Below are 23,048 nucleotides of genomic sequence, written 5' to 3' on the forward strand. Positions count from 1 at the left end.
AAAATAAGACACATCCATGACACCCATGTTGCATTTTTGTCGCAACCATACACTTTTTCATCTCCCACCCCTGAACTAGCCAGTACCTGGGTGCATAGAAGTTAGATTTTGTTACCATGACAACTACTGGTAAAGCTGCAGGTCTAAAAAAAAACTCCATGTTAGCTTTGATAGGTTTCAATTTCTGAACAGATAAATACTAGAAAACATACAACATAACAAAATCAGCAGCCATTTTGCACATTCAATCAGTAAGCATCTCGAATAACGCAAACATGTATAAAAAGTCACTCATTTTCTTGGAATACATTTTAAAATAAATTAGGAATTAGACAGCAAGCACTTAAAATTGACTCATTGATCCAATGTGCGATGTACAACACGTATGTTTTATGGGAGTGATTATGCTGCTACTCTACAAAAACAAAACAAAAAAGGGTACGCTAAACGAACATCTTCAACCACATAATTTTGACGGTTTCATACCTATTTTACTCACTCTACGATATTATTGTATAATACTATTAAGGAAAAGTAGATTTGACCCATTTTACTACATTTACTCTTTTAGTGATTATTTAACTAATTAATGTATAAATTGATTACTTGTTTTCATTTATATCTAGAATTTTAGTCAAACAAACTGTTCTATAAAATTATATGTTGTAGGAGATAAGAGATCATACTTAGATTTTTCTTTTTCCATTAATCCCTATCATAAGAAATAAGGATACTAATGTGCGGAATGAGAAACATTAACTGCCATCCACCATACATGTTAAATTGGCTCATTATCTTTCCTAATAATATCAAGTTAAAATAAACAACAAAATACTACAATAAATACTTATATCTTATTAAATATCCCAATTTATTTTCCGGATTTGAAGAGCTTTCTTTATCAGATGGGTTAAGAGCCTTTTGTCATAGTGCGTGGGCAGAAGATTCCCGAAGAAAATAAGCTTTTACTATTGAGCGTTACATTGCCATGGAAACAATTTATAGAAGCCCCTCTAAAAGCCAGTTCATTTATTTTCATGACTGTCAATTTTTTGGACAAAACACGTAGAAAACGTTAAACAAAACATTTGCATCCAGTAGTAATTCTGATCAAGGGTCCAGCCAACACAGCATTATTTTTACATTAGACTTTCATTATGTAATGTTTAAGAGTTTATTTTAATAGCCGTCCACAGCAATGAAAAAAATATATAAATAAATGATCCAGAAAAGGAGAAAGTTATTGTGCTAAAGGTAAGGGTGATTGAAATGGAAAAAAATATGTAAACAACAATCGCAATTGTGTCTATTTTCCTCTTAATGTAATCACCTGACTTTACAATATATCAACTAATTCAGTTGTTATAAAGTCTTTATATTGTTCAACATTTTAACTTAAGGGGCTGTAGTAAATTCATAATCCAAAAGGTGAGAAGTACCAGGAAAAGTATGTGTGTGTCTGTGTGTGGAGTCAACCTTTGGAACAGTTTACAAGACGAGATCAAACAATGTCCAACTATTCACTTGTTCAAATTTAAATGCAAAAAAACATTACTGGCGGAATACAGAGATGAAGAAAATGGAGTTTAAATGATACGAGGGATTGGGAATAGTGTGTTTACAGCTATGGTTACCTTTGTTGTTATTGTTGCTATTGTTATATTATAATTGTTATCATTAATATTATAAGTATTGTTTTATCATCATTGGTTCCGCAGTAAGGGAGGGGTACTACGAAGATTAGTGTATAAAATATGTGACTATTGTTGTTATTATAATTATTGATATCTGACCTATGTAATATGTATATCCATGAGACTTTATTACATTATTTAGGTGTTGAGTTATTGTTTTTGTCCTGTTTTTATTTTAATGTTCGAAATAGAGTTTTCATTCATTCATGTATTCATTCATTTTGTCTTAATTTCTTGTTGGGATAAGGCCTTGAGTCTCATCAACACCTGCCAGATCAAGTCTGAAAAAAGGGATGTTGTTCGGTAGGTTTTTTGCACTTAACGTTATGTTATGGTCTTGGTATATAAGTTAATTTCAACCATTTTGACGCCGCATTCTGCAAAACCATTCTGTACGAACACGCCCATATTATATTCTGTTTACTGATAGTGTTATTTTAATAAAAATCTCAACTGAACTGCATAACTCTAGCATTTGTTATACCCATTTCATCTCACAACCCCAATGTTAAATGAAAACGGAGAGGAAGAAAATGTTGTTGTCTTTCAAGGCTCACTAACTAGTTGTTACTAAACAAACAAGAAATCAAGCAGAACATAAATTGAAACGTTCATAGAACAATACCAGGAGTGCCATGACGGAGAGACCATACAACACAGAGTTTACCAGATGAAAAGCATGATGGGGATAAGCAATCAGGAGAGACAGTCACATCGACCAATCTAGTTAAAACCCATTTAGCAACACTGTCAGATTGCCCCAGCTTATTTTCTGTTACTTTTTTCCTCCCCTCTAATCTTGTCTGACTTCTTATTACGACCGTATAAAAGCCTTCAGTATTCTCACATGATCTTTCTTCATGATCCAAAATCAATCTGACCAACCAGCAAAGCCGGGGTTATCAATGGCACTCGGGGTTGTATGACTGGGGATGAGCAGTTAGTCAGAATTAGGCCAGAATGGACCCTAAGGGCGAAGACGTCACGGCGACCACTCCAAATGGATTCGCGCATGCATGTTTTCATAAGAAATACATTTCTCAAGTTGATAAAATTTACAATGTTCGCGTCGACTCATTTTTGGGGACAGATTCAAATTAACCCCCGAACGCGAAACGATTGCTCTCCGTGAGGAAATTGCCTTTCAACCAATCAAAGCGTTTATTTTTAACAATAACCACAGGGGGTTTTAATTTCTTTGGACAGAGACGAGACATTTACATCATTTTAAAGAGCAGAACAGTCCTGAGGACATGCCTGAGATGGACAGTGTAAATTACACGTTGGATCATCTTTACGGAACGATGCGTTCTCTCTGGCTGGTGTGTCGACACGTTCATCCGCTTTCACAGATGATAAAAATGGCCTAGCCTGGTATAGTGAATCCTTTACCTCATCAATCCCATCCTACATTAACTCCGTTAAGTTGATCAATTTTAGAAAAATGAAATTCTCTTAATGTTGTATATGCAAACACAAATGGATTATTAAAATGTGTTAATTTTTTTGTAACAAACACAAGTAAAAAAGATTTTAAGAATTACTTTGGGTATTTATTTATTTATTTTTTGGGGACCACTATACACACCATTACCCAGTTACGTTCAAATGCATTCAAATAGAAAGTAATGTCATCAAAAGCCATGATGTAAAATTGAGAAAAAAAAATGTGTAATATGCAATGTGGGGGTGTGGTTTAATGTGGGCCTTTACTCCTTCACTCTGGAACCCATTCTAGCTATCTTCAGGCAGTAGACAAGGGACACTCTGAACTGGTTGCCAGCCAGTCGCAGGGCACACAGAGACAGACAACTCACTCACTCATTCACACCTAGGGACAATTTGGACCAGCCAAATAACCTGACATGCATGTTTTTGGAATGTGGGAGGAAACCGGAGTGCCCGGAGGAAACCCGAGCAAGCACGGGGAGAACTTGCAAAATCCACACAGGAAGGTTTGATCTCATGACCTCAGAACTGCCTCCAACCACTGTGCCACCGTGCTGCCCTTGTCAAAATATCACCCTGCAAAATCGGTTTTATCCTCATCTAAACAGTCGATTCTAAAGATTTCATTCAATCGTTCTGTGTCAAATGACCCAGAAAATGGGCATAATTGACACAAGTCCTGTGATGGTCTCATTTCTTTACTTCAGTGCTTTTAAAGTGTGATTGACAGATTTTGCTCTGATATACTCACGTATAGTGATGGTGTCATTTGCATCCTTTACTACGACTTGAACATAGCTTTTCTCTACATTGGCAATGTGTATTTTTATTATGCATGTGTGTTCTGTCATTAGCCTCAGGATTGATTTGCATATTCATGACACTGCTACCAGGAGAGGAGGGGTAGGATCTTTGTTTATAGGCTCACATCTAAATGATGAATGTGGTAGTTACCGTGTGTGATGGCTTTTTGCTTCTCCTCACTAATGGTTAATCATCATTGGGTAAACGAAAGGATGCGTGATGATTGGTTTGTCAAGAAAAAAATGTAGTTAGTGGGCAAAGATGCAGGATATCCTGCGGAGAAATTCGTCTGCCATATTGTCGGATAGAGGATCCCCTTGATTCTCTCTGTTATGCATTAAAGCGTAATGCACAATTAATTAGTTTTCTCCTTTACGTTATCCTTTCTTTATGCTGCAAAGCACTGTGGGACTTGTAGTACAGAGACAAATGATCCCTTGAACATCCGGCCAACTTGCTTAAAAGTCCTTATGTGTTGATTTCTTTAGGACATTTTCAATTTGATTTTCTGTCCCCACGGTATAAATGATACAATTGTAGCCATCCATGTATAATGTAAGTCTATTCGTCTGGTAAGGTACATACAAGCGCAACGTGTGAACCGATTCAGCAATGGAGAGCATTTTTGAAACCAGAGCAAACAAGCATGATACTTTGTTGATTTTGGCCAGTGACATGAATTATTTGAATATCGTAATGCACAACATTCCTGTAGAATGATAAAAACAATAGAAGAAGGATGGACAGATGCAATAAGAAGGACAGTTTTATTGTGTTGTATAATTTTAGTGATTGAATTAAATGAAAATGAGACACTCATCAATGTCAATGTTGAACCTCGAAACGGCGAGGGAAAACCTCAAATGGCAACATTGCTCGTATCACTGCCATGCCCCAATTAATCACTCAGTGAATTGTCCACTTGAATAAATACATACTCATGTAATTATCCATGCTTGTTTTCCAATGTAACTCAGGAAGAAAATGCATTTTTTGCACACTTTGTTGCTAGCCAAAACATAACCACTTGATGAAGTTTTCAAAGGCTTCCTGGAATATACTGTCTCACTTCACATAAAGATTTATATCGAGCCCAGGTTAATACAAACTCTATGAGAGGAAATGCAGCGCATCTTTTTTCCTTTAACGGGACCTCGAAAGTAAATCTGTAATACTCTGGCCTGAGTCCCATTTCACTTTCTTGCTATGAAGAACCAAACACAAAAACACGGTGTCCTATAGAAGATATTTTTTCTTAATGTTATGTTATTGATTCCACCCATATTAGTCATCCTGAGAGAGTGTCTCTCAAAAAGAAAAGATAGCAGGCAGCACAATCATTTTCTATGAGTAACGTGTTTATCTCATTTGTATTTTGCAGCCCTATAGAATCCTGCCAGAACTTCTACCAAGACTTTACTTTACAGATCGACATGGCCTTCAACGTCTTCTTCCTTCTTTATTTCGGCCTGCGGGTAAGCAGCACGTGCCTTATGAAATCTACCTATTAAATTATCTATGTAGGTATGTACCTATGTACACTACCTACATACCTAGCTTTCTACATAGCTACTGTAACTAACCACCTTACTCCTTTCGTACCCCCGGCCCCTAACTCCTACCCTCCATACCTTACAAACCTACCTCTGCTTGAACTACCTATCTCTACCAACCTACCTACCTACCTACCTACATACCTACTGTAACTAAACACCTTCCTCCTTTTATGCGCCCCCGACTTCCACCCTCCGTACCTACTACTCCTCTACAAACCTACCTCTACTACCTTTACTACCTCTACCTATCTCTACAATCCTACTTCTACCTACTTACCTACCTACCTACCTACCTTCTTACATACCAATCAAGCTGCATAGACCTACCTTTACCTAGCTACCTCAACAACCTACCAACCTACCTACCCCTGCACACCTACCTCTACCTAACAGCCTCCCACCTTCTACCTGCTTACTTATCTATTTACCTACCTACCTACCTACCTACCTACCTACCTACGCACATACCTACTGTAACTAACCACCTCGCTCCTTTTATGCCCCCGAACCCTTTAACTCCCACCCTCAATACCTACTACTCCTCTTTAAACCTACCTCTACTACCTTAACTTCCTCTACCTATCTCTACCAACCTACCTCCACCTACCTACCTACCTACCAACCTACCTACCTACCTACCGACCAAGCTGCATAGCCACACAGACCTACCTTTACCTAGCTACCTCAACAACCTACCAACCTACCTATCCCTGCACACCTACCTCTACCTACCAGCCTCCCTCCCCCCTTCCACCTACTTACTTATCTATTTACTTACCTACCTACCTACCTACCTACCTACTGTAACTAGCCACCTTCCTCCTTTTATGCCCCCGACCCGTTTAACTCCCACCCTCAATACCTACTACTCCTCTTTAAACCTACCTCTTAACTACCTCTACCTATCTCTACCAACCTACCTCTACCTCCACCAACCTACCTACCCCTACACACCAACCTCTACCTACCAGCCTCCCTCCCACCGTGTACCTACTTACCTATCTGTTTACCTACCTACCTACCTACCTACCTACTGTAACTACCCACCTCCCTCCTTCCCTACCTACCTCTAAGACAATTACATATGCAATGCATTTTCCAAAGAGATATCATTAAAACCAAACACTTACCAGCCTTGTTTTGCTACTAAATTATATTCAAAAATATATCTTTTTAAAACTGATTACATAAAATAAGAATTTAAATGAGTAAAAATCGAGTGATTCCCTGACTCTCTGACATGGAGGGCGTGGCCTTTTTTTCTATAACAGTGCCTTGCTCAGCTGTGAATGTCAATGAATTCACCTGTTTAAAATTGAATAGTTTTCTCTCATCCTTTTTAAATGCCTACTCGTCCTTTTATGCTACACCACTAACTAAATCTCTTCGTTAAGTCTCTGATGGCCGGAGTATATCCCAGTGGTTTTGTTGTCGCTCTGCTCTATGCTTTTATGATAAGGTGTTTCTAAAGCAGCCACATACGCCGGCTTGAATCCTATTTCCCCATGTGGGTCTTTTTCCTTGTCGTTCCCTCTTGTACACAATATATCACAAGACGACAAGACAAACCAAACCAAAACAACACAAAACAAACGGCAGACCGAAAATATTTTTGATATCTCTTAAAGGTATGAACAGTTCTATATCAAAATTAATATCTTTAAATTGAATTTCACTTTTTATACGGTAAAAATTACATTAAAACATATATTCATTGATTTTTACAATGTAGGAATTATGTCAAAACATAAAAATTATTATATTTAACAATACATTCATAAAAATTTAACTGCTGAAAATAACACCAAAGCCTATATTCATTCATTTTCTAACTGCTTAGTATTAATAAGGTATTACATAAGACTTTGGAAATTACTATATAAAAGCCTTTAACTCCTATGTTAAATTCATTCATTCACATTATAGAAACGATATCAAAACATGTATTAAATAATTATTTAACAGCTTAGAATCAATTAAAGTTTGATGTAATGTGAAAATTATGATCTTTTTTAAATATATCCTAACTATGTTTTAGATCCCGGTGTGTGTGTGTGTGTGTGTGTATGTATATGTGTTTGTGTTTGTTTGTTTGTATATAACTTATAGGCTCAGAAACCTCTGAACCGATCTTCATTAGAATTTACACAGTCTTACTTTAGGCCTCTGTGAGTGTCTTTAGCTAGGTTTCGTGTCAAGGCACCCCCAATAAATACCAAAAAAATAATTAAACATGGTCCAGCAACGCCAGGCATTCTGCTTGTACTTTAAAAAAAAAAAGACTTTTACACGATTAAAATGACATTTATGTATTCATTTTCTAACTGCTTGGTGCAATGTAAATCACCATGTTAAAAACATGAAAATTGTTCATCAAAATCTGGATTTTACATCATAATGTTCTTTGTTCATGACAATTATATGCACAATCACTTATTGTAATGTATAATATTTATTATGAATATGATACATATTATTAACATAATTGCATATAATTTTGTCATTATATTAATTATAAAAACATAATTAGGATAATGACATAATCATAGAATTATAATGGATACGTTAATACATGCGTTGCCGGGCATCATAGATGGGTTGTTGGGGCTGTGGTTTGCTAATAAAAGTGCCATGGAGCCACTAGGAAGCTCTAGAGAGCCGTATGCAGCTCTAACGTCCCTTCTACACAAAACATGTTTGTTTGTATTTATTAAGGGTGCCTTTGACAGGAGACTTTAGCTAAAGACACTGCAGAAGCCTCAAGTACATCTGTTCGATAAGTCACATTCAAACACACACACAGATCGGGATTTATAAAGTAGTGTGGATCAGGATTAGATAAAATAGATTAGATTTAGATTGTTGTTACATAAAACACATATTTATAAACAGGTAAATACATCAATAATATAATTGTTTAATCATAATGATTACATTAATACACTTTCAAGTTTTAACTGTTTACTGTGACTTAGTTGTACAAATTCAAATATGACATAAAGCTCTTCTTTCTTTCTTTTTTTGTCGCAAAGAAGAAAACAAACATACCGTATTTTCCGCACTATAAGTCGGGCTGGGTTATAGGGCGCACCCCGAAAAAATAGTTTTTGGTCCTATATTTGACATACATAAGACGCACCGGATTATAAGGCGCTACAATGGGAACGTCGACAAAACAGTCAGATAGTTCAGTCAAACTTATTACCCCCTTAACATTCCCAAAGCTTGAAAAGAAGCAAATACGTGTCGTAGACACGTGCGGATGCGGTGTCCGTACGATGTCACTCAAATGCATCGTTCCAAATATCATTCGGAAGGTTAAAGTCTTGGGATTCAAGAAATGCCAACCATTCCTCAGTTTCTATTTTCTTTTTCGCTCGCAACTTTACTGTGCATATGACAATAAACACTTGGAATTGAGTTTAATTTAAAAATAGACACTCCATTCCATCCATTATCTGCACCGCTTATCACAGAAACATCGAGTTCAGTCTGAAACAAGATACAGGGAAAATATATATCTGGAGTAGCTCACCGAAGTCGTTGTGTTCAATAATAATGTGCAACCATGGTCCTCTTATATCCGTGAGTGTAGTAAATCCAGGAGAGTAAAATATTTACAAATACTGAATGGTAAAACATGTTTCCTCTATGCCGTAGACAACAAGACTTGCTATTCACATTCATCTTTTTCGGCCAATTGTAGGCTTTGTTTTGCCGCTTTAGCCTATGCCAGCCTGTAAATGATAAAAAGGATCCGCCCCCTTTACCTCCGAATAACTTTAGCCAATAGTGATCGATTCAAATGATGATTGACACATTGAAACGCCGGTAAATAAATCCCAGCATACAACGCGGACTACTTGGCGTTCGGGGGAAAATCTAGTCGGCGGCTGCTGCATTAGTTGCAAGACTTTGCGACTTAATATTGATCCATAAATAAGGCGCACTGTATTATAAGGCGCATGGTTAGGGTTAGGCTTTTGAAAAAAATAAAGGCTTTTAGGGGCGCCTTATAGTTCGGAAAGTACGGTAGGTGTTTCTTTTCTACATTTTCACTTCCACCCGATTTCCTTGCAGTTCATAGCAGCCAACGACAAGCTGTGGTTCTGGCTGGAGGTCAACTCGGTGGTGGACTTCTTCACCGTCCCTCCCGTCTTTGTCTCCGTCTACCTGAACAGAAGCTGGCTGGGTGAGTGGTCACAGAAAATTGTTTTTCGTCTTTTCCACAGTTTACCTGTCAAGTTTCCTCTTCGTTCCTGTTACCGCCAGTGTGTCTTGTTCGCCTCGTCATGAACAGTGACGGGTAATCTCCTCGGATTTTTCACGGAGCACAGACCCAGTAGAGTGTCTCATGGGAAGTGGAGAGCTTCACTCCTGTTGTTTAGACACCCCAAATCGCTCTGGGTGACCCATCATTGCGATACACTCACAAAAACAAGCGTTATCTCCACATGAATGGGCAGTCTTGCATGAGCAGTCTGGAAAACACCCCTAACCTGTGTTACGTAACATCCTCCTTTTATCTGCGGGTTGAGAGTATTGTGACCCAAATTAGACTACGGGATAAAGGCTCGCTCTCTTGCTTAAGTACGTGATCCTCGGCCGTGATGTTGTCACAACATAAGTCGGAAAAAACGAGAATGTACTGCATTTAATGTGCGGACATAACAGTATTATTTATTTTTTTTGTAATTGAAAGCGGTCTCTTCTTCTCTAATATTAGATAAGACCTAGCCCGAGGAAATTATAAAGGTACCTATTGATTTAATGTTGGTACTGAAAATGAAGGGCTTTTGTTTAAACACTTTTCTGTTTACATCGTGTTGTGAGCTTTTAATCCACAATATTCCAGGCATAAATGAGGTCCAGAACAATGCCTGGAAAAGCAAAAGTGCACAGTCTAAATAACTGACAATTACTTTTAAACTGGGAGGATGGGCCATTACAAAATTCTGGCAAGTGCTGCTAATGTTCAACGCCTTCTTCTGAGGGTCTGATGCAGCCCCGAGGACTTGAGTTGGAAACCTTGTTTTGAATTTTTGACATAATTCAATCATTGTATACAGCCTTTTAAAAAGGGAACAGGGGGAAAAAAAGCAAAAAAACAAAATTGGAGAAACTGTAAGTTTCAGATATTATAAATGTGTTTCCCCTATGCAACCAGAATACTATTTTATTTTTTTGTTTAGTTATTACCCATTTTAACTAAAGTAAGTAGCAATTAAGAACCTTTTTTCATTCTTATTTAGATAACTCTTTACATATGCACAAACAAACATTTTATTTCGTATAAACATATTGTTTTTAAATAACTACATACAGCCATAGTACTGTATTCTTTTTTTAATTATATTTTAATCAGTTTACAAAAGTACGTCATGAAAAAGTATTGTTCAATAATTTATACAAATCCCCATCTACTAATAAATTCTTTATTAAATTAGATGTGGCTTATAATTATAATTTGAAAAATGAACATTTTATTACAGTGTGTATTTTCCGTAGCACTATTTAGATACTCTATAGCAAAAAGTTATATTTTTGTATTCTATATCTTTATTTTATTTTTTTTATTTTTCAACACAAGGATACTGCTGGAAGTGTGAATTTCCCTACAGGGATGAATACAGTATCTATCTATCCGTCTATCTGTCTGTGCGACCGTCCCCCTATTTATAAGTAGTAAGATTTTTTTTTCAGCCACAGTAAATCATCTTTACTTTAGTGATCTCATCTCATCTCATCAGCTACACCGCTTATCCTCAGTAGGGTCGCGGGGGTGCTGGAGCCCATCCCAGCAATCATCGGGCAGTGGGCAGGGGACACCCTGAATTGGTTGCCAGCCAATCGCAGGGCACACGGGGACAGATAACTCACTCGCTCATTCCCACCTAGGGACAATTTGGACCGGCCAATTCACCTAGAATGCATGTTTTTGGAATGTGGGAGGAAACCGGAGTGCCCGGAGGAAACCCATGCAAGCACGGGGAGAACATACAAACTCCGCACAGGAAGTCTGGAGCTGGAATTGAACCCACGCAGGAGGTTCCCAAGACATGAACTGTGCCGCACATGCGCTAACCACTGCGCCGCCGTGCTGCCCTACTTTAGTGATATATATTTATATATCCATAGTATTTTAATTTGGTTGAATTCCAATCCATTCATATATATACATATACATACAGGGAGAGAGATAAATGCAATGTGTATATATTTGAAAATACAGGTTTAATATTTTTTTTTACATTTAGTTTGTTTCTTTTGTTTGTCAAATTATACAACAATTTCCTCAATGGGAATTTTTTTTCTTCATTTGTCTTCAGAATTCAAATATGAAATAATATAATTTATAAGATTTTCATTATCATAAACAGAATGTGAGCTGTCTACATACATGTGGGTTTTAACTTTTTAACCCATTTCAAACAAAAAAAAATACATTTGAAAAATCATTCCGAGATATTTAATTACATTGAGCTGTTGAGGTAAAACCTTAGGCCAACTTTTTCCATGGTACACGTAATGAGAAGGGCGAGGTATTCGTCGCGAAACTTTGGTGAAGATGCCGCAGCGTGGTTAATGAGTCCCGGTGGGAGTTGGAGCGCAGTAATGAATTGGAGATGGTCAAGTCATCCGGTTCTCCGTGCTCATGAGTCGTGATGCCAACGAGGTGTCCTCGTCTCCTCTTCTGAAAATCTACGTGAGCCTTGATCGGGATGATGAAAGGCAGTGAAACGGCACTCTGGCTTCTGCTTGACATTCTGCACCGTGGAATTACCTGGGGCTTTTTTAAAGTCTCTTATCTGAGCTTAGAATTTGAATTGTCCTTATTGTCATTGAGGACAACGTAGTGAACATTGCGACGAGATCAGAGATGGCACTCCGGGTTAAACATGTCTTAAAACACAAGATAAAAATAGTCTTAGGATAGGCAATATTTACAAGGTAGTGCAGTAAGATAGGCCCAAGTTTTACGTGCATCACAATATACTGTAGTGCATTGGAAATCGTGCAATGACATTAGATGGATAGATAGATACTTTATTTATTTATTTATTAGCCACAACATTTTGCAAAAAAACAAGAGTAGGAATAAAATTACTAAATTTTGTGCAGGCTTGGGGAGTAACGGAATACATGGAACGGCAAAAATGATTTTGGCAAGCTGTTTGGATTTATTTTCATTTTGTTTCTGTCGCATTTTATGGTAGTTTTGCCGGAGATTAAAGAGATCAAAGCCAGGAGAGAAAGCTTACCACGTGTTATGAGTCATAATTTGATTCATATTTAGTTCATTTTGTCTTTTATTAGCATATTTGGTATTGGAGTAATCCAAAAGTAATTGAAAGTAATCAAGTTAAAGTAACCCTACCCAACCCTGGCGGTAACCAGAAGAGTGCATTTCAACCAGACCGGTCAGCTTTTTTTTTTTTTTGGGCCTTACTTTATTTCTAACTAAAACCAACTACCCACATTCCTTTATCCAAAATTGAAAATTGTTGCGAGCGGGGACCGACCAGATGAGAGGAATCCACGTTGCAGTGGTAGTGAAAACAACGTCGTCCAAACTGGGTAGAGAGCAGCCGATTATTTTATGGGCTATGTTGATGACACTCTGGATGATCTTTCAATCTACTGCCGTGCACCCAGAATACTCTCAGAAAGTATACCCGCTGCTGGGCCTTCCCTTTCACATTCTAATGTAGAATTGATAGCACTGGAGTTGTACAAAACAGGATGATTTATATTGTTCGTGTCAGATTCGATTTATAGAAGAGAAGCGCGATTGGAATATCGCTTTCGTTTATACGGTGTCGCACATCTATAACCGCAGCGAGGAGATTGAAACAAAAACTCCTGCTGGCATGCGAGCTAAGTGTGTGTTTACTGGGGGGTTATATTTCCCCACATGCCATAGGCTTCATAAACCCTCGCAAAGTATTGCTTATGAAATTAACATGCATGTCTGCCGGCCCGTGTTGCGGCCTGGCAAAAACAAAAAAGCTTCAGGAATACTAATGAGACAGTCGGAGTCACCGTTGATATTCACGCTGTGATGAGTTTGGACAGGAAGTCGAGATACAGGTCGTGCGTTGTGTAATGGGGAGTTCTTATGCCCTCGTGAGCTGCTTCGGTAATCACAATTAATCTCATGCGGGGAGTCCAGCAAAGTCAAGTGCCCCCAAATGGGTTTCTTTATTTGCACGCAGTTAAAAAATGGATGCTTCTTTGATTTTTGAAGGATGCACGGTAACTTATTTTTCCTACCGATAACCAATAAAACCTTGCTTTTGGAAATGTATTCTAATGAGGAACCCAAATGCTTTGAATGTTTCTTGCAAGTAGTATCAGATGATTAAATCGTTTAGCGTGGCTTCAAGTGACTAATTATTGGGTCCTTTTTTCTTTTGACCCATTATAACTAAAAATAACTGGGATGTCTTTTTTGGCCATTATTGTCAGGACCAGAACGGAAATAGGACCCAATTGCGTTACGTTTCTCACACGTTTTATTGAAGGAAAGAGAAAGGGCTGCGCCCACGATCCGGTGTTCTCTGGACGCGGGAAGCAATTCGCTCTCGTACTCGGATTGTGATCTGAACACGGAAGTGGATCTTCCGTAGCGAGCGATGGCGGTGTCAGGGACGGAAAAAACGGGTCGGTAGCCGGGACTGGGACAGCAAGGCGTGGTCGGGGTCAGAAACTAGTCCTAATCCAGAACGGGAGAGTAGACGTAGTCGGGGACAAAAAGAGGTCGTAAGACGGGACGTGAGAGCAGACGTGGTCAGGATCAAAACAGGTCATAGTCTTAGACAGACGGGAGCAAAAACGGGACAGGTGGGAGTCAGGGTCGAAAAAGGCTTTCCTAGTATACACTGAAATTCGCAGACGGACTGACGACAGGGGACTGACAGGACAGGATTCAAATAGTGACAGGGAGCCAACCTGCGGCGGTTGGCACCAAATGAGCGTGTGCAAGTGAGTCACATCAGTAATCATGACAATTATGGTCAAATTACTTTCGACCTGAGCATTATTTTGTACCCTAGCTCTTTTTTTTTTATTCTTGCAACCTAAAAAAGTTAAGTTAAATATAACCCAAACAAATGATTTATTGTAGAATATTAATTACTTAATCACTGCTGTTCATTCTTTCACAGATAAAATTCCTTTCTAAATTAGGACTGGGGAAAAAAAGATGAATATGTTCAGATTTAAAATTTATTTGTAATTTAAATATATCAACTATATTATTAGATTTATTGATAATTTGCACTTTAGGAGAACTACTGCAGTTTTTTAATGAGTGTTTTAATGTTTCTCTATGAAATTATTCATTTTATGTAATTTCAAATTGGTTTAAATGTCTATTTTAATGTCCGGGCAGCTGAGTGCGGTTTAGGGTTCACGTCCAGCTACCAACGTCCCCGTCCAGAGTTTGCATGTTCTCCCCGTGCCTGTGCAGGTTTCCTCCGGGCACTCCGGTTTCCTCCCACATTAAATAAGAAAACATGCATGGCAAGTTAATTGGTGACTTCAAATTGTCCCTTGGTATAAATAAGCGTGTGAATGGTTGTACTGAACAAAAATTAGACTAGGACTGTGTTAAAATGAAAAAAGGGAAAAAGATGAATCAATATTTGTATTTATTATAAATATTGTATTACGATGTTTGTCTTTTTTTAAATTTTCTGTATTTGTAAGTGTATTTTTGTCGTACATTTTTCATTTCAATGCATTTTAAGAGTAATTTCCAACAACAAAACATATAATATGACTGATCTTTTTTTTTTTTTACAAACAAAAAGGAGATTAATAAATATTGCACAACTGTCCCAATTTTCAAAATATTGTATTATCATATGACAATTTATGTAATCAATGTGTTTTACATTTGTTTTTAGTGTATTTTTTAGAATTAATTTTCCATTTTTTAGTCTATTTTTAAAGTAATTAGCCAGCTAAAAGTAGAGTGGTACTGTGTTAAAAAAGATGAATCTATAAGGCACAACTGTCCCAATTTGTTTTTGTATTGCAATTCAGATTACCTGTATTGTAATTATTGCATTACATGTTTTAGGTAATCCATGGATTTGCATTTATTTTATTCCTAAAGTGTATTTTTTCAATGTAGATTTTTACAAATATAAGTTTTTGAGTGATTACTATTTCCACATGATTGAATTTGAAATGCACTGAATTTTTATTTATTTATCATTTCTTAATACAAAAAGGAATAAACCATTTCCTATGATTATTATGGTGGAAATAATACAATAACTAATCAGATTAAAATAAAGTAAATACAATTAAAATAATCTCAATTCAATTGAATTATACTCTATCAAATCATTCACACATTTAGTATTGACATGGAGCCCTAATATAAATTTGGAACTGTTTGTTTAATTGGCTCTTAATGACCCCAAATCATTGTCCAAAAACTTGCACTGTTTCTAAGATTTATCATATTTTTTATTGAGGAGCATCTGTCAGGGTTGCACCGGCTCCTCTACTGCTCAATTCTACTGCCTTCTAGTGGTTCATTTGTGTGTTGCATGTTGATGTTAGTGCCCATGAAGATTAGTTGTCCTCACTATTTATATCAGATACTGTTATAAAATAGCAACAATTTGTTTTGTTTTTGTTCAAGTAAACGTGCCCCAATTCAGCTCCTCATAAATTGTGAATCCAAAACGTTAATACATCCAATAGGTTCCAAAAATGATGACATAATGTTGTGTAGTAACACAACCATGATTTTTTTTTTCCCTAAGCGGATGTAGGAAAACACGGATGTTACGCGATGCAGATTCCCATCATCTCCCTATGAATGAGTTTGTGTCGAGCATGGCATCATCTAATCCCGCCAGGCCATAATCCCAGATGAAGCATTCTGCAGACTGCCGATTGATAGAAGGGCCCCACCCGGTAAACAGGGCCACACCAGAACACCAGCTCGGCCTCGCAAAGCCTCAATGAAGCCTCGGGAAAAGCCTTTTTTTTTTCAATGAGCAGCTGGCCGACCGACACGTGTGTTGGACCTCCGTGTGTGTACAAGAGGCTTTGGCGTGTGCGCTCAAGAGATTTCCTTCATCCGAGTGCACGTGTTTGCAGGGTACCGGAAGTTCATTGATGTTTTGTTTTTTTTGCAGGTTTTGCATGCCCAAATGCAATACTGCATCGGGGGCATCACAGCAAAAAATAAGGAATCGTTAGAGCAGATTTTTAGGAAAACATTTATTTTACCTCTCTTAGTTATTTATTGTGTGTGTTTTAAAAATCTAATTAAACTTTGTATTTTTTGCAAATGGCTTCAGTAGTTTAAATCTCTTCCCAAACTAAAATTTACAAATTTAATTTAGTGCACGACGGATGGGTGGTTAGCACGCAAGCCCACGGTGCGGAGCTCCAGGTTTTAATTCCAGATATTTTAGCCTCCCAGTGTGGAGTTTGCATGTTCTCCCACATTCCAAAAACATGCATGTCAGGTTCAATGGCCGGTCCAAATTTTCTCTCAGTGTGAATGAGCGTGTGACTTGTGTGTCCCTGTGTGCCTTGCGACTGGCTGGCAACCAGTTCAGGGTGTCCCCTGCCCACTGCCTGAGGACAGCTGGGATGGGCTCCAGCACCCCCGCGACCCTACTCAGGATAAACGGGGCAGATAATGGTTTGATAATGGATACATTTATTGCAGCCACTGACAAGATATACGTTTAATGTAAGATCATTAATCTCATTAATTTACTAGGCGTACCGTAATCCTCCTCATTTTTGTACATTTCACAATGGAAAAATAAGGCATATTTTTGTTTAAGTTCCAAATATTAGGTTGTAGTTTCTTTTTAATTCTTAAAACAAACTATTTTTGGAATGAAAATATGGGTTCCACATTTTACAATAATTTTGAATTACATATATTTTCAATATTTGTAGAACCCGCTTTGGTACTATACTTAAGCTATCTGAATAAACTGTATACTTTTTATATTTAAAAGAAATATATTTTGTTAACTTTTACTGCAAAAAAAAAGTTTAGTCGGGGATGATGATTTAATTTATTTTTTGTAATTTTTTCAATTTTTTATATATATATATATATATATATATATAATTTCTTTTATTTGTATTTTTTTTCGATTTTTTTATATTTTACTGTATTTTACTATATTTTTAGGATATTGTTTTCCCATTTTTAAACATATATATATATATATATATATATATATATATATATATATATATATATATATATATATATATATAATTTATTTTATTTGTATTTTTTTTTCGATTTTTTTTTTATATTTTACTGTATTTTACTATATTTTTAGGATATGTTTTCCCATTTTTACACATTTCAAAAAGTTCACTTACAAACTTACAACTTTTTTCTGTAAGAGTCCCAAAAAATATTTTGGAAAATATTCTACGATATTTTAAAAGTAAATATTTGATAAATATTTGTGTTTTAGTATTTCACCAAAGACATTTTTATTAACTACATTTTTTTCTTGTTTCAGAAATCATTTTAACATGTCCCTAATAATAAGATACCAATTTAAATGATTATTAATAAAATATATCCTCAAACATTGTATGCTAATTTGAATTATATGTTTCTTATTTTACTAAACATATTTTAAAGAGTAACGGTTCTAATATGTTAGAATATTTTAATCATAATGTTCTTATTTTACAAAATTAAATTGAGAAAGATAATATTCATAATTGTCAGATCTATTATCCACTGAAAATATTGATACTATTACAAATATATTTCTATATATTTTTTTATAAATCTTAATAATAAATAATAATAAATCCCTCAATTATTTTAATAACATGTATTCAGAAAAGTAACTGTTTTTTTTGTAAAGATAATCAGGGTTAGTTCATCACTTTGATCTGAAACGTTGTTTTCTTTTATCACCAGTAATCCCCCTGCTAAATTTATTTTTCATTTGACAAAAAGGATTTCAAGCAAAGCTTAATGGGGACAGTGAGTTACGAAGGTTGATGAAAGGTAAAACCATTTGGGTGTTTGGGATTACATGCATTGGAATAAAATGCAGAAAAACTCTAATATCAAATGATATTTGCCTCAGAGGGACACTATCCCCTCAGAGGTCTGTCAGTTCAAATTGTCGGGATTCCTTTACGGACATTGTCTTTGCTGAAATCCTTTCACTGCAATTCCCTGGGTAGCCATGATACCGCCGAAACTACTGGTTTACCGACGGACTCTTAGCGAGGTTCATTCGGAAGATCTGCAGGTTACGCCTCGACGTAAGAAATCGAGCAGTGATCTTTTCCAGAACGGCTACCGGATCAAACAGGGACGCCGTGTTCTAGAAACTCAGGAAAGCCAGCTCGGATCTTTTCGGCGATGTTTGCGCTGTCTCTACAACTGGGGTAAATAAAAAGCCATGTCCATTTTTGGTTGTTACGCCTTCATACTATGTATTGTGTTTGTACTTTATAATGATATTGTAGGAGTACATTTGTGTGGTCTGTACGTTTAAAGGTACATTGCGTAATATTTGAGCACAGGATGGTACTGTATTGTCTAATGAGAATGTAAACCAGTGCCAGATGAGCACATCGTAGCAGCGAGATGCCAGCCAAACATGGCAGCGACTACTCGATAAAGGTTCCGCTATGTAAAATAAACGTTTTTTAACCTATGAATATTAAAAGAAAATAACAATTCATTACAGTTCAAGTATTTTTACATATTATTCGAATCAATGTTTTGTTTTCTTACTGAATTCAGTTTTTTTTACCACAAGGAGGCACTAAATATTACACAAAGTCCATTTAAATATGTAAATCTTTTGAAAGATTTAAGGCAAAGGTTTCCCAAACTATGAGAGGTTAACCATTGTTTAGTGCAGTGCTTTTTAACTCTACTTTGTCCTGAGAACTTGTCTTGTGTTCACTCTTTACGGATCCCCAAAATTCTAAAACATACAAAGAGCCAACAACAAACACGAACCAAACCATACATATGCCAAATGATCCCGACTTCCTAGCCATATGTTATAGAGGACAAATCAGGATCGATTTGCATTAAAAAAAACGGGAGGCTTGTTGACCGAAAACATGCAGTAAGCAGCCAGCTTAACAGCGAGCCAACTACAAAACACTATCACGGCAACAAACACGAGCCCAGACGGGATTAAAAAATAATAAGCACGGCAGGCTGGCCAGTTAGCCGACTGCTAAGGGGGCTAACCTAGACCAAACAAAACTGGAAACCTTCAGGAACCCGCTCGCTATTGAGGAACTATCTGGACTATATTATATTAGTTTGCAAGACAAGTGGTCAAAAACACAAAAGGAAAAGTCGTAATCACATACCTCAAAGGAGGTAAAGTAAAAAAAGGAAAGCACGCTGTACAAGACGGCATGTAAACTTACCCCAAGCAGCTTTTGATGCAACTCGGAACAAAAACTCATAAGCAATAGTTATAGTTAAAATATTGTACCTACTTTTGCTGATTGTAATAATGGCTTATTTTACAAAATATTTTCAGACAATAGGAGAAATATATTTTTTTGCTAATTGTATGATTTTTGTTTTACATTAGACATATATATAGGGGCAGCACGGCGGCGCAGTGGTTAGCGCTTGTGCGGCACAGTTCATGTCATGGGAACCTGTCGTGGGTTCAAATCCAGCTCCAGACTTCCTGTGCGGAGTTTGTATGTTCTCCCCGTGCTTGCGTGGGTTTCCTCCGGGCACTCCGGTTTCCTCCCACGTTCCAAAAACATGCATTTCAGGTGAATTGGCCGGTCCAAATTGTCCCTAGGTGTGAATGAGCGAATGAGTTGTCTGTCCCTGTGTGCCCTGCGATTGGCTGGCAACCAGTTCAGGGTGTCCCCTGCCCACTGCCCGGAGATGGCTGGGATGGGCTCCAGCCCCCCCCGCGACCCTAATGAGGATAAGCGGTACGGCTGATGAGATGAGATAAGATGAGATATATATATATAGTGGGATTGTTGGGAAAGGATAGTGGGATTGTGGACGCGTTCTTAAGGATGGGCTGGGCACTCGTATGATGCGGCAGGGGTAAACCAGTGAAAGCTGTCGGGCCCTGCTGTTGAACAAAAGAGTGTTGGGTCACCCTGACCCGAGTGACATCCTGGTGTCCCATTTCATCTGGAGGGACGAAAGCATGACCAACTTGGATGCCGAGGTGCCTAACTTGTTTGGGTGTTTCGGCAATTGGGTTGGCCATGGTCCAAACATGTTTGTGTGTTTTTTATGCTATTTATTTCCCTTTTATTTTCTTTGTTATTGTATGTGTGTGTCTTGCTGTCGGTCACCCCTCTTGAGGGATATAACCAAGGTAGATAGATAGATAGATAGATTGATATATATATATACAGTTAAACTTGTAAAACTCTAAATTAATTTAACAAATGTGTGACCGCATATGAAGAAACACTCTATACAGTACAGTCTATTTAGGCAACATGATAATTCAAGTTTTAGAAAAACAAGAAACTGGTGCCTTGAGCTGTCTTTTTTAATTTTATTTTTGATGGATGATGTGCCTTGATATGGTTCAATAAAAAAAGAGTGCCTGGCCCCAAAAGATTGAGGAACACTGATTTAGTGGGCCACAACATACGGCAAATAATTACATTTGCTCCTAAAAATAAAGTTGTTTATGTTATGTAGTGCTCAGCATCCTCCAAACTTTATTTAACACAGCCCTTCATTCTAGGCCCATCTCATTTATCACCACTCAGTTTTAATTATTATTAATGCCACGCGTGATCCGCGATAAGCTTCCGGATCGGTGCAAGGATTTTGAGGTCGATTGTTCGACGAACGCTTTTCCCCACCACGCGTTGTTAGACACAATCGCACACTCTTATCGCCGGATTACTCATATTATTAAAATGCCAACGAGATAGGTGGTGCATCGTAATCCCCGTGATTGCTGCTCCGTGGTCCGAATTGAAACTCTGAAGAGGGAAGACATTTTAAAATGCGAGAAGGTCTGAAGATATTCACAAAATTGCAGTGAAATGTCAACAGTCTTAGGTGCTTGTGTTCACCCTGAGATTTGATATTTTTAAGAAACCACTTGTTTTCTGTTTGGATTAACAAATTGTAGGACCTATGATGTCAGGCACAGGGAAAAGAAGCAACTGGAGTAGTTCTAAGTTTATAGGTTGGTGAAAAAAAGAGGAGACATCAGAGTCTAAATTAGTTTAATGAACAATGGGTAAGACTATAGACCGCATTTAACATAAATTATAGTAAAATGACTCTCACCAGAACGGAGACAGGACCCACTTGCGTAACGTTTCTCTCAGTTTTATTGGAAGAAATGAAAGGGTTGCACCCACGATCCGGTGATCGCTGGGTGCGGGAAGCAGGTCGCTCTGAGCGCGGAAGTGGTACTTCCGTGGCGAGCGATGGTGGTGTCGAAAACGGAAAAACAGGAATGTAGCCGGGACAGGAGATCAAAAGCGTGGTCGTAAGCCAGGAGAAGAGAGTAGACGTGGTTAGGATCAAAAACTGGTCGAAGCCGGGAAACAGACAGGGTCGAAAAAGACTTGCCTAGTGTAAACTGAGGTTCGCAGACGGACTGACAACAGGTGACAGAAAGGAGTGGGTTTAAATAGGGACAGGGAGCCAATCAGAGTCCGAGGCAGTTGGCGCCAAAGAAGCAGGGTGCATCACATCGGTAATCATGACATATTTGATCTGGGTTTTTAGATGAGAAAACTTAACTTTAGTTGATCTTGCTTTACTAACCCTGTTGTATGTCTATTTCAGTTTAAACAACCGGTTTTCTACTTTCATTTCAAATGATAAACCTGTCATTAATAGCAAAATGTAATTTTATGCGCATCGATAGATTTTAGAATCAAACTAAATCTGTTTTGGAGTCAAAATTTAAAGTCAAACAATGATACACTTCAAATTTCAAAGACATTTCAAATATGCAAAAAACAATTCTTTTTTTTTTTTTCAATTCAGGAAATCACAAATCCATGGCTATTGCTGGTTCAGGGGTCTCATTTATAAAACTGTGCTTAGGTATGATCAGAAAAGGTGGCGTACGGAGGAAACACAGGAAGTATGTGCGGACAAAAACTCCCTGATTTATAAAATATGGCTGTTTCTCTTTATAAATCACAATCAACCCTAAAGTTGGCGCACATGAGGGAACCGCCCCCTTATGCTTATAAAAGGCCAGGGGAACGCCTTTGATAAATATTCAAAGAAGCCAAACTCTAAGATAGCTAAGATTACTCATCATATGTATTATGTGAAAATGTATCGATTTCAGATATTTTTTCTTTGGTTTCATAAATTTGACATTGTGTTGTAGGTTCACGTTTCTCCAAAATGTGTGCATACGGCAGGACGAGACTTCCCGTAGAGGTTTATACATTATCCGATAGTTTGTTTTTTCTAACAAAAAGAAACGTTGTTTACGAAGGGCGTGCACCTCTTTTTGTACGTAGTGTTTTAATGAAGAGGTACCAGGAGTCACAGTGAAGATTGGAG

At 37.4% G+C, this 23,048-nt stretch overlaps 1 protein-coding gene across 11 annotated transcripts in view; it reads left to right on the forward strand.

Annotated features, from left to right (window-relative positions):
- LOC148354263 (calcium-activated potassium channel subunit alpha-1a) overlaps positions 1–23,048 on the forward strand; it is a 268,595-nt gene that overhangs the window by 138,226 nt on the left and 107,321 nt on the right. For all 11 annotated transcript variants that reach the window (XM_088351068.1, XM_088351070.1, XM_088351063.1 and 8 more), the window contains exons 4-5: positions 5,329–5,422; positions 9,584–9,695. In XM_088351068.1, coding sequence (XP_088207194.1) covers positions 5,329–5,422; positions 9,584–9,695 — 206 coding nt within the window. The remainder of the gene's footprint in view (positions 1–5,328; positions 5,423–9,583; positions 9,696–23,048) is intronic.

This window comes from Urocampus carinirostris, chromosome 13 (assembly GCF_059441175.1).
Source record: "Urocampus carinirostris isolate Australia breed hairy pipefish chromosome 13, RoL_Ucar_1.0, whole genome shotgun sequence".
Lineage (NCBI taxonomy): Eukaryota > Metazoa > Chordata > Actinopteri > Syngnathiformes > Syngnathidae > Urocampus > Urocampus carinirostris.